The sequence below is a fragment of the Coregonus clupeaformis genome, chromosome 31 (assembly GCF_020615455.1).
Source record: "Coregonus clupeaformis isolate EN_2021a chromosome 31, ASM2061545v1, whole genome shotgun sequence".
Classification (NCBI taxonomy): Eukaryota; Metazoa; Chordata; class Actinopteri; order Salmoniformes; family Salmonidae; genus Coregonus; species Coregonus clupeaformis.
In genome coordinates, this window is record NC_059222.1 from 8,223,891 (window position 1) to 8,240,050 (window position 16,160).

Consider the following 16,160-nt stretch of genomic DNA (forward strand, 5'->3'; position numbering starts at 1 on the left):
TAATATAAAAGGCTTTATTGTATTGTCAAAACATGTTTACAAAAAGAAAAGTAAAAAAAAAACCTGAAGCAAAGCATGTTAGACTGTCCTGTCTTCACCTCTTCTTGAACCCATACTTCTTCCGTTCATAAAACAGGTCAGTCTTTGAGCTGCCCAGGTTCACAATCTTGGGGCATCCGTCTCGCTGTAGGGTCAAACCGAGAAGTGTAGAGAGAGTAGCAACTTGTTAGTGCAGGTATAAACAAGAGACGGTATAGAAATCAAGACACCTCATACGCTCATTTTTTCATACTAACGGGTAGTACATATTGGGAAGATTTTATGACAAGCCGAACGTGTTCTGAACATTCTGAGCCCAAACAGACATCTTTCCAATAAGTACAGAGACTTCAGAAAGTATTCACACCCCTAGACTTTTTCCACATTTTGTTGCGTTACAGCCGGAATGAAAGATTTAGTGAAATTTAGATTTATTGGTCACTGGCCTACACACACACACACACACACACACAATACCCCATACTGTCACAGTGGAATTATGTTTTTTGAAATGTTTACAAATTAATATAAAATGAAAAGCTGAAATGTCTTGAGTCAGTATTCAACCCCTTTGTTACCCAAATAAGCCTAAATAAGTTCAGGAGTAAAAATGTGCTTAACAAGTCACATAAGTTGCATGGACTCACTCTGTGTGCAATAATAGTATTTAACATGATTTTTTAATGACTACCTCATCTCTGTACCCCCCACACACACACAATGATCTGTAAGGTTCCTTAGTCGAGCAGTGAATCTTTCAAAAACAGATTCAACCACAAAGACCAGGGACGTTTTCCAAAGCCCCGCAAAGGGCAGTTATTGGTAGAGAGAGAAAAAAACAAAGCAGACATTGAATATCCCCTTGAGCATGGTGAAGTTATTAATTACACTTTGGCTGGTGTATCAATACACCCCGTACCTACAAAGATACAGGCATCCACAGACAATTCCTTCGACCTCACGGCTTGGTTTTTGCTCTGACATGCATTGTCAACTGTGGGACCTTAAATAGACAGGTGTGTGCCTTTCCAAATCATGTCCAATCAATTGAATTTACCACAGGTGGACTCCAATCAAGTTGTAGAAACATCTCAAGAATGATCAATGGAAACAGGATGCACCTGAGCTCTATTTCGAGTGTCATAGCAAAGGGTCTGAATAATTATGTAAATAAGGTATTTCTGTTTTTAAATTTATTTTCAAAACATTTCTAAACCAGTTTTTGCTTTGTCATTATGGGGTATTGTGTGTAGATTGATGAGGAAAAACATTTATTTAATACGTTTTAGAATAAGGCTGTAACGTAACAAAATGTGGAAAAGGGGAAGGGGTCTGAATACTTTCCGAATGCATAATGATCTGCATGTCATTGTGTCAGTAAGGAGAAAACACTGCATGAAACCTTCTAAACTCTTCAGTTAACATACACACACACACGCTCTCCCTCCCTTCCTCACACACTGTCTCCCTCACTCTCATAAATACACACACACACACCACTCTCTCTCCCACAAACACACTGCTCCCAACTTTTAAAACTTTAGGCACCAAACAGAATTTAAGGAGCACCAGAAATAAATATATTGTTTGAACCGTTTAGACTAGAGACAAGCCATTTACTTTGCTGTAAAGCTGCAAGCATGCCTGTCGTGAAGCAGTGCTCCATTTTCCCTCTCTGACACTCAGATATTGCATGACAGTGAATTTACAAAGTCTACCCAGTCTGGTCTGTGCTATTGGTTATAACAGGCGATTACATTTTACAATGTATGAACATTGCTAGCTTTGCGGGCTGCTCCAATGTAACAAATGTACAAATCATACATACATACACAGTTGAAGTCGGAAGTTTACATACACTTAGGTTGGAGTCATTAAAACTCGTTTTTCAACCACTCCACACATTTCTTGTTAACAAACTATAGTTTTGGCAAGTCGGTCAGGACAAGTATAAACACCATGGGACCACGCAGCCGTCATACCGCTCAGGAAGGAGACGCGTTCTGTCTCCTAGAGATGAATGTACTTTGGTGCGAAAAGTGCAAATCAATCCCAGAACAACAGCAAAGGACCTTGTGAAGATGCTGGAGGAAACAGGTACAAAAGTATCTGCAGTACCGGTCAACATTTTTAGAACACCTACTCATTCCAGGGTTTTTCTTATTTTGACTATTTTCTACATTGTAGAATAATAGTGCAGACATCAAAACTATGAAATAACACATATGGAATCATGTAGTAACCATAAAAGTGTTAAACAAATCAATATATATTTTATATTATTCAAATAGCCACCCTTTGCCTTGATGACAGCTTTGCACACTCTTGGCATTCTCTCAACCAGCTTCACCTGGAATGCTTTTCCAACAGTCTTGAAGGAGTTCCCACATTTGGAACTGCTTTTCCTTCACTCTGCGGTCCAACTCATCCCAAACCATCTCAATTGGGTTGAGGTCGGGGGATTGTGGAAGCCAGGTCATCTGATGCAGCACTCCATCACTCTCCTTCTTGGTCAAATAGCCCTTACACAGCCTGGAGGTGTGTTGGGTCATTGTCCTGTTGAAAAACAAATTATAGTCCCACTAAGCCCAAACCAGATGGGATGGCGTATCGCTGAAGAATGCTGTGGTAGTCATGCTGGTTTAGTGTGCCTTGAATTCTAAGGAAATCACAGACAGTGTCACCAGCAAAGCACCCCAACACATAACACCTCCTCCTCCATGCTTTACGGTGGTAAAAACACATGCAGAGATCATCCGTTCACCCACACCGCGTCTCACAAAGACACAGCGGTTGGAACCCAAAATCTCCAATTTGGACTCCAGACCAAAGAACACATTTCCACCGGTCTAATGTCCATTGCTCGTGTTTCTTGGCCCAAGCAGGTCTCTTCTTCTTATTGGTGTCCTTTAGTAGTGGTTTCTTTGCAGCAATTCGACCATGAAGGCCTGATTCACACAGTGTCCTCTGAACAGTTGATGTTGAGATGTGTCTGTTACTTGAACTCTGTGAAGCATTTATTTGGGCTGCAATTTCTGAGGCTGGTAACTCTAATGAACTTATCCTCTGCAGCAGAGGTAACTCTGGGTCTTCCATTCCTGTGGCGGTCCTCATGAGAGACAGTTTCATCATAACGCTTGATGGTTTTTGCGACTGCACTTGAAGAAACATTCAAAGTTCTTGAAATGTTCCGTATTGACTGACCTTCATGTCTTAAAGTAATGATGGACTGTCGTTTCTCTTTGCCATAATATGGACTTGGTCTTTTACCAAATAGGGCTATCTTCTCTATACCACCCCTACCCTGTCACAACACAACGTTTTAAGAAGGAAAGAAATTCCACAAATTAACTTTTAAGAAGGCACACCTGTTAATTTAAATGCATTCCAGGTGACTACCTCATGAAGCTGGTTGAGAGAATGCCAAGAATGTGCAAAGCTGTCATCAAGGCTAAGGGTGGCTATTTGAAGAATCTCAAATATATTTTGATTTATTTAACACTTTTTTGGTTACTACATGATTCCACATGTGTTATTTCATAGTTTTGATGTCTTCACTATTATTCTACAACGTAAAAATCAAGAAAAACCCTTGAATGAGTAGGTGTTCTAAAACTTTTGACTGGTAGTGTATATCCACAGTAAAACGAGTCCTATATCGACATAACCTGAAAGGCCGCTCAGCAAGGAAGAAGCCACTGCTCCAAAACCGCCATAAAAAAGCCAGACTATGGTTTGCAACTGCACATGGGGACAAAGATCATACTTTTTGGAGAAATGTCCTCTGGTCTGATGAAACAAAAATATAACTGTTTGGCCATAATGACCATCGTTATGTTCGGAGGAAAAAGGGGGTGGCTTGCAAGCCGAAGAACACCATCCCAACCGTGAAGCACGGGGGTGGCAGCATCATGCTGTAGGGGTGCTTTGCTGTAGGAGGGACTGGTGCACTTCACAAAATAGCTGGCATCATGAGGAAGGAAAATTATGTGGATATATTGAAGCAACATCTCAAGACATCAGACAGGAAGTTAAAGCTTGGTCGCAAATGGGTCTTCCAAATGGACAATGACCCCAAGCATACTTCCAAAGTTGTGGCAAAATGGCTTAAGGACAACAAAGTCAAGGTATTGGAGTGGCCATCACAAAGCCCTGACCTCATTCCTTTAGAACATTTGTGGGCAGAACTGAAAAAGCGTGTGCGAGCAAGGACGCCTACAAACCTGACTCAGTTACACCAGCTCTGTCAGTAGGAATGGGCCAAAATTCACCCAACTTATTGTGGGAAGCTTGTGGAAGGCTACCCAAAACGTTTGACACAAGTTAAACAATTTAAAAGGCAATGCTACCAAATACTAATTGAGTGTATGTAAACGTCTGACCCACTGGGAATGTGATGAAATAAATAAAAACTGAAATAAATCATTCTCTCTACTATTATTCTGACATTTCACATTCTTAAAATAAAGTAGTGATCCTAACTGACCTAAAACAGCGAATTTTTACTAGGATTAAATGTCAGGAATTGTGAAAAACTGAGTTTAAATGTATTTGGCTAAGGTGTATGTAAACTTCCGACTTCAACTGTATACACATATACAGTGGGGGGAAAAAGTATTTAGTCAGCCACAATTGTGCAAGTTCTCCCACTTAAAAAGATGAGAGAGGCCTGTAATTTTCATCATAGGTACACGTCAACTATGACAGACAAAATGAGATTTTTTTTCTCCAGAAAATCACATTGTAGGATTTTTAATGAATTTATTTGCAAATTATGGTGGAAAATAAGTATTTGGTCAATAACAAAAGTTTCTCAATACTTTGTTATATACCCTTTGTTGGCAATGACACAGGTCAAACGTTTTCTGTAAGTCTTCACAAGGTTTTCACACACTGTTGCTGGTATTTTGGCCCATTCCTCCATGCAGATCTCCTCTAGAGCAGTGATGTTTTGGGGCTGTCGCTGGGCAACACAGACTTTCAACTCCCTCCAAAGATTTTCTATGGGGTTGAGATCTGGAGACTGGCTAGGCCACTCCAGAACCTTGAAATGCTTCTTACGAAGCCACTCCTTCGTTGCCTGGGCGGTGTGTTTGGGATCATTGTCATGCTGAAAGACCCAGCCACGTTTCATCTTCAATGCCCTTGCTGATGGAAGGAGGTTTTCACTCAAAATCTCACGATACATGGCCCCATTCATTCTTTCCTTTACACGGATCAGTCGTCCTGGTCCCTTTGCAGAAAAACAGCCCCAAAGCATGATGTTTCCACCCCCATGCTTCACAGTAGGTATGGTGTTCTTTGGATGCAACTCAGCATTCTTTGTCCTCCAAACACGACGAGTTGAGTTTTTACCAAAAAGTTCTATTTTGGTTTCATCTGACCATATGACATTCTCCCAATCATCTTCTGGATCATCCAAATGCACTCTAGCAAACTTCAGACGGGCCTGGACATGTACTGGCTTAAGCAGGGGGACACGTCTGGCACTGCAGTATTTGAGTCCCTGGCGGCGTAGTGTGTTACTGATGGTAGGCTTTGTTACTTTGGTCCCAGCTCTCTGCAGGTCATTCACTAGGTCCCCCCGTGTGGTTCTGGGATTTTTGCTCACCGTTCTTGTGATCATTTTGACCCCACGGGGTGAGATCTTGTGTGGAGCCCCAGATTGAGGGAGATTATCAGTGGTCTTGTATGTCTTCCATTTCCTAATAATTGCTCCCACAGTTGATTTCTTCAAACCAAGCTGCTTACCTATTGCAGATTCAGTCTTCCCAGCCTGGTGCAGGTCTACAATTTTGTTTCTGGTGTCCTTTGACAGCTCTTTGGTCTTGGCCATAGTGGAGTTTGGAGTGTGACTGTTTGAGGTTGTGGACAGGTGTCTTTTATACTGATAACAAGTTCAAACAGGTGCCATTAATACAGGTAACGAGTGGAGGACAGAGGAGCCTCTTAGAGAAGAAGTTACAGGTCTGTGAGAGCCAGAAATCTTGCTTGTTTGTAGGTGACCAAATACTTATTTTCCACCATAATTTGCAAATAAATTCATTAAAAATCCTACAATATGATTTTCTAGATTTTTTTTCCTCAATTTGTCTGTCATAGTTGACGTGTACCTATGATGAAAATTACAGGCCTCTCTCATCTTTTTAAGTGGGAGAACTTGCACAATTGGTGGCTGACTAAATACTTTTTTTCCCCACTGTATACACACACACACACACACACACACACACACACACACACACACACACACACACACACACACACACACACACACACACACACACACACAGTACCAGTCAAAAGTTTGGACACCTACTCATTCCAGGGTTTTTCTTTATTTTTTATAACTATTTTCTACATTGATGAATAATAGTGAAGACATCAAAACTATGAAATAACACATATGGAATCATGTGGTAACCAAAACAGTGTTGGCAGGGCCAATTGTTGGCCGCCTCATGGGCCTCGGCCGGCTGTGACACAGCCTGGGATCGAAACCGGGTCTGTAGTGACGCCTCAAGCACTGCGATGCAGTGCCTTAGACCGCTGCGCCACTAAATTTATAAACAAAACTGACTTTATAAACATCGTATAACAGAAGCCAGCAGGTTCTTTAGATCGGTTGGCCAGAAAGTATCATATGAAACAGTATGACATATTAAATTAAATTACTACGGTATTCTAAAATGTTGGTATCATAAGTACCATGACGTTTTGATACCGTGATAGTACCGGTATACCTGTGCAACACTATGAGAAAGCATGCTCTGGCAAGAGGGGGAATGCCCACTTTGACAGACCGGAACCGTGACCATTTCTTTCAATGGGAAAATGTGGATATGCGTCATCTCCTTTTCTCTAATATTTCTGGTATAATATTCTGTCTTCTGACAGGTGGCGTCACTCCTACGCGATACTCGTCCCTCAACCGACAGAATCGTTGCGCTATCTGACGTGAGACAATGGGTATAAACTGGATTATAGAACCACTTTCATTTCAATTGTCTGCTTAGACTGCTATAATTTGTTCACAACATTAATGTACCTGCACACACTGTTGAATTATCCCGTATAGTTTATTCCAATGTTGTTTATTGGAAACATTGCAATAAACTATACAGGCGCATTCAACGGTGTGCAGGTATTTCTACTCCTTTTATAATCCAAGTGTGAGAAAGAGGTGAGAGAGTAGGACACCTACATCTTTCTCCTGGATGGTGCACTCCTTGCAGTAGTAAGCATCAGACACACCAGGACCTCCACAGATGACACAGCGCCCCTGGTAGGACCCGTAGTTGCATTCGTCACAGATGCGCACCAGCGTGCACGGCCTCACATACGAATCACAAATCACACACTTTCCATCACCTAGGAGAGTGGGGAGAGAGGGATGAGTGTGTTAATTCCATTTTGAACTGAGCCATGCACATATGCAGATAAAGACATCAAAGTGTTGATTATAATACATATTACGTGCAGGATGTTTGGGGTAAATCTGAGGAAGTGGAGAAATAAGTAATAACTACCCTGTGTATTGGGTCGTTCCATATGATTTAAATCCCTTTCTGACTGCACGAAACCTTCCATACATGTTAGCCGAGGCCCATGAGTCAGACTCCAGATTTGAATTGAATTAGCCTCTAATGAATTTGAGAATGATTAGTTGCTGCATTCAAAGTCTGACCAAGGCCCGTCTCCCCCGATTGCACAGTTTGGCTGGGAGGCCAGTTCTAGGAAGAGTCTTGGTGGTTCCAAACTTCTTCCATTTAAGAATGATGGAGGCCACTGTGTTTTTGGGGACCTTCAATGCTGCAGAAATGTTTATGTACCCTTCCCCAGATCTGTGCCTTGACACAATCCTGTCTCGGAGCTCTACAGACAATTCCTTCGACCTCATGGCTTGGTTTTTGCTCTGACATGCACTGTCAACTGTGGGACCTTACATAAACAGGTGTGAGCTTTTCCAAATCATGTCCAATCAATTGAATTTAACACAGGTGGACTCCAAGTTGTAGAAACATCTCAAGGATGATCAATGGAAACAGGATCCACCTGAGCTCAATTTCGAGTCTCATAGCAAAGTCTGAATACTTATGTAAATAAGGTATTTCCGTTTTTTCTAAAAACCCGTTTTCGCTTTGTCATTATGGGGTATTGTGTGTAGATTGATGAGGAAAATCTTTAATTTAATACATTTTAGAATAAGGCCGTAACGTAACAAAATGTGGAAAAAGTAAAGGGGTCTGAATACTTTCCGAAGGCACTGTCATTCATAAATCTTAACATAAACCATTGGTCAAATTAACCCCAGAATTTGTATATAAACTCAATACATTAAGTAATGACTTTAAGAATGATTACCTGTTGCATTCAAAGATAATCAACCTACCAGTGGCGTGTATTCATGGATGCCAAGGGAAGCCAGGCTTCCCAAAAAAATGTACCAAGAAAAAAAAATAAAGATACTAAATAATTTACTTAATCTCTCTGTTTCATAAATGTCCTTCAATACGCAAGAGGCTGAATGTATCTCACTGGTTAAAGCATCCGAGCGAACGAAACAGCGACCCTCAGTTGCAGTATGTGTAGCGTATCTATCTGACGCTGTCAGGTCAGAAAGAGTATGACATTGTTGCCGCCCGTAGCATTGAATGCAAGGGAAGCCAGCGAGCATTTGGCCTTCCTTAACATTTTTTAATTAAAAAGATAAATAACCAATCAGCGTTGAGCGAAACCGAGTGAGCTATGATGTGAGTAGTCCTGGTGCACAAAAAATAAAATAAAATGGGAAACCAGTTTGAATTTGGCTTCAGACCAATCACATCACAAGCCAAATGTAATTTTTGACAGATTTTGTTTTTGAATGGTTGCATCTCATTTTGTTGTTGTCCTCCGGTGGCTAGCTAGCTAAAATCAGCCCTTTCCTAAATTAGCCATGGATGGAGATAGGGATTTGGACTTGTGGTTTTACTTAATTCTCCATACTGGCCAATGATTATAACGGCGATTCTGATCCAACCATACATTCATGCATTGTGCCCCTGGCCTAAGAGGATGGAAGTTCTACATGTAGCTAGATGTAGTATGCTAATGTTAACTAGCTGGCCTGGCGTATTGTTGCCCATGAAAGGAAGTTAGTCTAGCAATCAAGTATTTTAGCCAGGTAGCCTAGGACAACAAAAACTAAAAGAGTGTACTGTATGACAGAGTCATAGACCGTTTAGGCAAAATGAAAGAGGAGGATGGCATTGGCGTTTCTCTACAAGTAGGGTGAGTCAACATATGTTTATTTCTACATGCACGCATGCACACACGGAAATCAGTACCATGGACAGCCACATCATATTTAGCTTACGTTGATTGGACTATATCGTTTTTGTTATCACGGTATTAGACTATGCATCAGTGATTAGATGAAGTTGAAATGGTGCTGGAATAGTGGAGGCAGCTCCTGTTCTCTTTGCGACTTGCAGTAACTCTGTGGTTCTAAATCAATAGTTGTTTAGTTGTCCAAAAATTTCGGAAACATTACCTTGCTTGACCGTGCTCTAGGTCATGTAACTGTTTGTTACATGCAAGAAGTTTTGTGGACTTCACCATACACACATTGCTCTCCAGTTTTGTAATCAAACAAATGTGTGGTTTAATTTATTCTGCCATTGTCTTATTGTCTCGGTGTCAAGGCATATGAACTAACAGGTTATAGAGCAAACGCAATTATCACAACACACAGGTTGTAATATGGCTTTTTTTTTTCTGGATTGGCATCTCTGGTGATTTTACCCACGCACTGCTACTGCAACCTACATCACTAGATTAAACTTCACTTGCGTATTGAGAGATAAACATGGTAATGGTTTCACTGATTGCACATATCTTGTGTCCTATCTGTCATCCTGTGAACCCCTTTCATTGCTGCTTGCAGCTATATTTGGAAGTTAAAGTTTCAATTCAGTTTAAATGTCATTGGTGTACCAGCTAAATTACAGGTGTCTTAAGTAGAGTTTAATATTTTCCCGGAATTTTACATATGTTCCACCCCGAAAATAAATCACATTTTTCCCGGGTAACCCGGTATTTCCCTCCAAAACCTGCAGTGTCATTCAAAAGCATTATAAAGCACATAAAATGTCTGGATTTGATTAGAGCATCATGAAAATTTAAACCTGATGCTACCTGAGCCATATATTAAATACATTTTATGAGCCCTACATTAACGACATTAAATGAGCCCGAGCCCAAAAGATTGTGCCATTATACAATACAAATATGATATAGGCTATTGCACATTACAAACGACAGAAAAACATAAACGCCCATTGATGTAACTAGCTATAGGCTCTCCTGGGTAAATAAATGAAACTAGCTCCAGTAGGCTAGTCTGTGAACTGTATTACTGTACTGTATTGTACTATACTGTTTTATATGGACTGGAATTACGCACATCGTTTCAACCATGATAAAGCAGAAGAGAACATGCGATTCTGGTGCAGCACATGTGGCTTACAAAGTTACAAGTATAGGCTAGCGAATTTGATTTTAATTTTGAAATATAATAGGGCCTCTTTGTATAACTAGTAGGCGGACTCATATATACTGTACCTTTCATAATATTTCCCCTAATGTTATTAGCCTACCTCTTTCTCTCTCTATTGTTGCTTCATTCCTTCCTCGCTTTCAACAGTTAAATGAAATAAGTTGTTGTCCTTATCTTAATCATTCTAATGACATCCTTGAATAATATAGGACTAGATTTAGATGCAGAAGGCTTTCACTTCTCTTCACGAATATTGAGTGGTTATGGGTCTGAATAAATAACTGCTATAGCCTACTGCGTTCGCTCTTCTTTCAAACTACCCGTGAGTTCTATTGGCCTGCTGTGTTTAACATTCAGAAAAAAAGAGCTTGCGTCACTCTTCGAATAGATTATTGGTATAAGTAATGCTAAAAAAAAAAATGTCCAGCAAGCTATTCTAGTCTAGCTTTCCCTGCATGGGACTCCAAGAGCTAAGGAGCATTTTTAAGGTGGTCCTCTGTAGCTCAATTGGTAGAGCATGGCGCTTGTAAAGCCAGGGTAGTGAGTTCGATCCCCGGGACCACCCATACTTAAAAATGTATGCGCACATGACTGTAAGTCGCTTTGGATAAAAGCGTCTGCTAAATGGCATATTATTATTAAGGAGAGGTGCTTGCGTATTGCGCAAGAGACAGAGGCTATAAGTTAGAAGCTTATTATGCATAACCCATCATTAATGAGCTAAATATAAGGCTAATACTGCATTGAATTTATTACCTGAAAGAGGTAGGCTAGGACATCTATATATAGGGCTATATATCAATCTAGAACAGGATTATCTATTTTGGATGCAATTTGAATGGAGTTGGAGTGAGAGAGCTCACGTGTGCACTGATTTAAAGCAACGATATTCGATTGATAGGCTGTTTTAAAACTCTGCAGCTGCATTTTTTCCCTTTTCTTTACAATAAAAAAATAAGGTGACCCCCGAAAGCCAGATGGAGATGTGTAAATTAGACGCGCAGTCGGTCTTTATATTACTGTAGCTTAGGCCATGCTACAGCAAATGTAGACCTACCTGTCACAAGAAAAAAAAATGACCATGATGAGATGATAGGTCTACTACATGCAATGTGAACTGCTCCATACTGAGATGGGTCTGTCCCCACCCTGAGCGTTGATTCATCATGCAGAGGCTGTAGAGAAGCCAGATTTAGACATTGCATATAATTTAACAGTTCCTTTTCACGCCATGCTGTTCATAAAAATAATATCTTATAATTTACTGGTTTCTCGCAGATATTTATCCCGGTAAATCTCAGTAACCGGTTTCCCGCCATTCAACCCTTGTCTGAAGGGATAGGTCCATTCTATGAATTGTATTTCTATGATTAAAATGACACCCACCCTGTATTCAAGAGTATACTGTGTCTCAACCGATGACAGGCACAACCATATTTGTAGAGGGTCTCTACAACCACTGTGATTATTATTTGACCCTGCTGGTCATCTATGAACATTTGAACCTCTTGGAGAAAAATCTGGCCTTAATGGCCATGTACTGTTACAATCTCCACCCGGCACAGCCAGAAGAGGACTGGCCACCCCTCAGAGCCTGGTTCCTCTCTAGGTTTCTGCCTTTCTAGGGAGTTTTTCCTAGCCACCATGCTTCTACATCTGCATTGCTTGCCGTTTGGGGTTTTAGGCTGGGTTTCTGTATAGCACTTTGTGACATCTGCTGATGTAAAAAGGGCTTTATAAATACAATTTGATTGATTGGTCTAAGAGCTACAACATTTGTGAAAATTAAATAAATAAATACAGTGTTTATACTTTTAGATAATTGAGGTTAAAACAGAAAATATTTTTCTCAAGAAACCATAGAATAGTTTGACAACCCTGTTTGTAAGCCTCCAAATGTTATTTAAAATGTTTACATTTTAGTCAATTAGCAGACGCTCTTATCCAGAGCGACTTACAGTAGTGAGTGGATATCAAACTCAACCGTTTATCTTTTACAGTGATGAAGACATGGACGTCTCATGATAGGATGCAGCTACAGTTTGTTACGCAAGCTGTGATAACTATGTTTCCATACTCAATGTTACAGCTTAGCTTATACAAAACGCTGATTTTTCTAGTAAACTGCTTTTGGTGATACTTTCTTCAATCTCGATTCTGGGAAAAAAATCGTATAAATATCCATGTCCAGTTGCAGGTGGTTTTACAAAAACCAGAGAACTCAGAAAGATATTAAATCCATGTTTCGTATCAAGTGAGAAATGCCCTTTGCATGCGTGTAGATCTTTGTTTTAGTCGCACTGACATCTACACATGGCTGCGGCGCATAGAAATCTAGTTCCTGCAAAGATGCTGGGAAATGCTAGATGTGCAGCAATTAAGATGGCTAGGAACCTCCTCGCGCTGTACAAAACATCATTTAATATCTTCCTGAGTTCTCTGGTTTTTGTAGAACCACCTGCAACTGGACACAGACATTTAACCTTTCCTAAATTGAGAACGAATAAAGTATCACCAAGAGCAGGTTAGTTTAAAAATCTATGGCAGCGTTTTGTATAAACTAAGTATCGTCAAGTATGAAAACATAGTTATCACATATCTTGCGTAACAAACTGTAGCTAGGTAGGGTAGGCAAAACGGGGTCAACTTTGAGTACCTCTATCTCCTGAATGTTTTGGCATTCAGGTCCATAAAGTCACCTTCTCACCACTTCGGGCAAGCATTGTATGAAAGGTTTCATTTTGCCCAATATTGGACTAAATGAGCCTAACGTTACTCCTTAGTCCAAGGATCTTACATGTTCCTTTTAAAGGGCGAATTGGCTCTAGAAGCCAAAACAGCCAAATACTCCATCTAAACGTGAATCGATTTTCGATTGTGATACGGTTCTAGAAACAAAAATCCCTCTACTTTCATATCACATCAATAATTTCACAAATGCAAAATACATACTTACTGTTTTAAAACAGTTAGCCTACATTATTTTTCAGTGACAAAACGTTTGTGGCGTCTATCTTCCATTTACACACAGGTGTTCGGAGATGCAGATAATGGTAGCTAATTAACGTTAGCATAGGTAGTCCACTGTCTTCCATCTGTTTTCCGTAAACAAGCGCTGTAACATGGAAATATGTCCGTTAGGGAACCCTAACTTATATATATATAGTTAGGGTTCCCTAACGGACATATTTCCATGTTACAGCGCTCGTTTACGGAAAACAGATGGAAGACAGTGTGTGTGTGTGTATATATAAAAAAAATATATATATATATATATATATATATATATATATATATATATATACACACACTGCTCAAAAAAATAAAGGGAACACTTAAACAACACAATGTAACTCCAAGTCAATCACACTTCTGTGAAATCAAACTGTCCACTTAGGAAGCAACACTGATTGACAATACATTTCACATGCTGTTGTGCAAATGGAATAGACAACAGGTGGAAATTATAGGCAATTAGCAAGACACCCCCAATTAAGAAGTGGTTCTGCAGGTGGTGACCACAGACCATTTCTCAGTTCCTATGCTTCCTGGCTGATGTTTTGGTCACTTTTTTAATGCTGGCGGTGCTTTCACTCTAGTGGTAGCATGAGACGGAGTCTACAACCCACACAAGTGGCTCAGGTAGTGCAGCTCATCCAGGATGGCACATCAATGCGAGCTGTGGCAAGAAGGTTTGCTGTGTCTGTCAGCGTAGTGTTCAGAGCATGGAGGCGCTACCAGGAGACAGGCCAGTACATCAGGAGACGTGGAGGAGGGCAACAACCCAGCAGCAGGACCGCTACCACCTCCTTTGTGCAAGGAGGAGCAGGAGGAGCACTGCCAGAGCCCTGCAAAATGACCTCCAGCAGGCCACAAATGTGCATGTGTCTGCTCAAACGGTCAGAAACAGACTCCATGAGGGTGGTATGAGGGCCCGACGTCCACAGGTGGGGGTTGTGCTTACAGCCCAACACCGTGCAGGACGTTTGGCATTTGCCAGAGAACACCAAGATTGGCAAATTCGCCACTGGCGCCCTGTGCTCTTCACAGATGAAAGCAGGTTCACACTGAGCACATGTGACAGAGTCTGGAGACGCCGTGGAGAACGTTCTGCTGCCTGCAACATCCTCCAGCATGACCGGTTTGGCGGTGGGTCAGTCATGGTGTGGGGTGGCATTTCTTTGGGGGTCCGCACAGCCCTCCATGTGCTCGCCAGAGGTAGCCTGACTGCCATTAGGTACCGAGATGAGATCCTCAGACCCCTTGTGAGAACATATGCTGGTGCGGTTGGCCCTGGGTTCCTCCTAATGCAAGACAATGCTAGACCTCATGTGGCTGGAGTGTGTCAGCAGTTCCTGCAAGAGGAAGGCATTGATGCTATGGACTGGCCCGCCCGTTCCCCAGACCTGAATCCAATTGAGCACATCTGGGACATCATGTCTCGCTCCATCCACCAACGCCACGTTGCACCACAGACTGTCCAGGAGTTGGCGGATTCTTTAGTCCAGGTCTGGGAGGAGATCCCTCAGGAGACCATCCGCCACCTCATCAGGAGCATGCCCAGGCATTGTAGTGAGGTCATACAGGCACGTGGAGGCCATACACACTACTGAGCCTCATGTTGACTTGTTTTAAGGACATTACATCAAAGTTGGATCAGCCTGTAGTGTGGTTTTCCACTTTAATTTTGAGGGTGACTCCAAATCCAGACCTCCATGGGTTGATACATTTGATTTCCATTGATAATTTTTTTGTGATTTTGTTGTCAGCACATTCAACTATGTAAAAAAAAAAAAGTATTTAATAAGATTATTTCATTCATTCAGATCTAGGATGTGTTGTTTAAGTGTTCCCTTTATTTTTTTGAGAAGTGTATATATATATATATAATTTATTGCCACTATGAAAGATAAGGTCCTTAAACTTTCAAAACCGTACCGCAAGCAATGCGTGTTTATGTTCAAACCGAGCGTCGCGGCTCTTAACAACCCCCCATTTGAGACAGGACCCTATTTGAGACAGACAGATGTAGAGTTGTAAACGTTTGATATTGAAACTTACATTTCTCGCACAATCTTCCAATAGCTGAAAAGTAAACAGAACAAATCAGTGATTGAACATGATTACAAAGTACCCAACAGAGAATTGTTTCATAAAGCTGGCTAAGCGAGTATGCAATCAATAACAGTTCTGAGTCAACTTAGCTACAATATAGCTAACTATAACGTTAGAAGGCAAGTCAAAGGGTTGATGAAGAAGCAAGTTATGGTAAAGTTAACTAGCTAAATGAATGAACAACATTTGCTAACTGCTCCTACTAGCATGCTAGTTACTGTACTAGCTTAGCTAGCTAGCCACTATCAACAAAAGGCTTGAGCACAGCAATAACCCATTCACAGCACAGATAATTGCTGACTAGAAGTTAGTACTAAAACAATCCTATGCAGTGAAAATAAAATGAACAGCTTACCGACACCGGCTTGTTTTCTACAAAATATCAAATCTGGATGATGTTTAGCCATTGTCGGCGAACGCAGGGCATGCGATAGCTATGTTGAACTTTGAACTTTGACCCACAAAC

At 40.9% G+C, this 16,160-nt stretch overlaps 1 protein-coding gene across 1 annotated transcript; it reads right to left on the reverse strand.

The window, feature by feature from the left end:
* Positions 1-16,154, reverse strand: LOC121547995 (PHD finger-like domain-containing protein 5A). Its single transcript, XM_041859399.2, has 4 exons — positions 16,050-16,154; positions 15,641-15,664; positions 7,244-7,410; positions 1-184 (listed from the first exon to the last, which is right to left on the reverse strand). The coding sequence occupies exons 1-4, from the start codon at positions 16,099-16,101 to the stop codon at positions 95-97; spliced, it is 333 nt and encodes a 110-aa protein (XP_041715333.1). The 5' UTR covers positions 16,102-16,154; the 3' UTR covers positions 1-94.
* Positions 16,155-16,160: the final 6 nt, after the last annotated feature.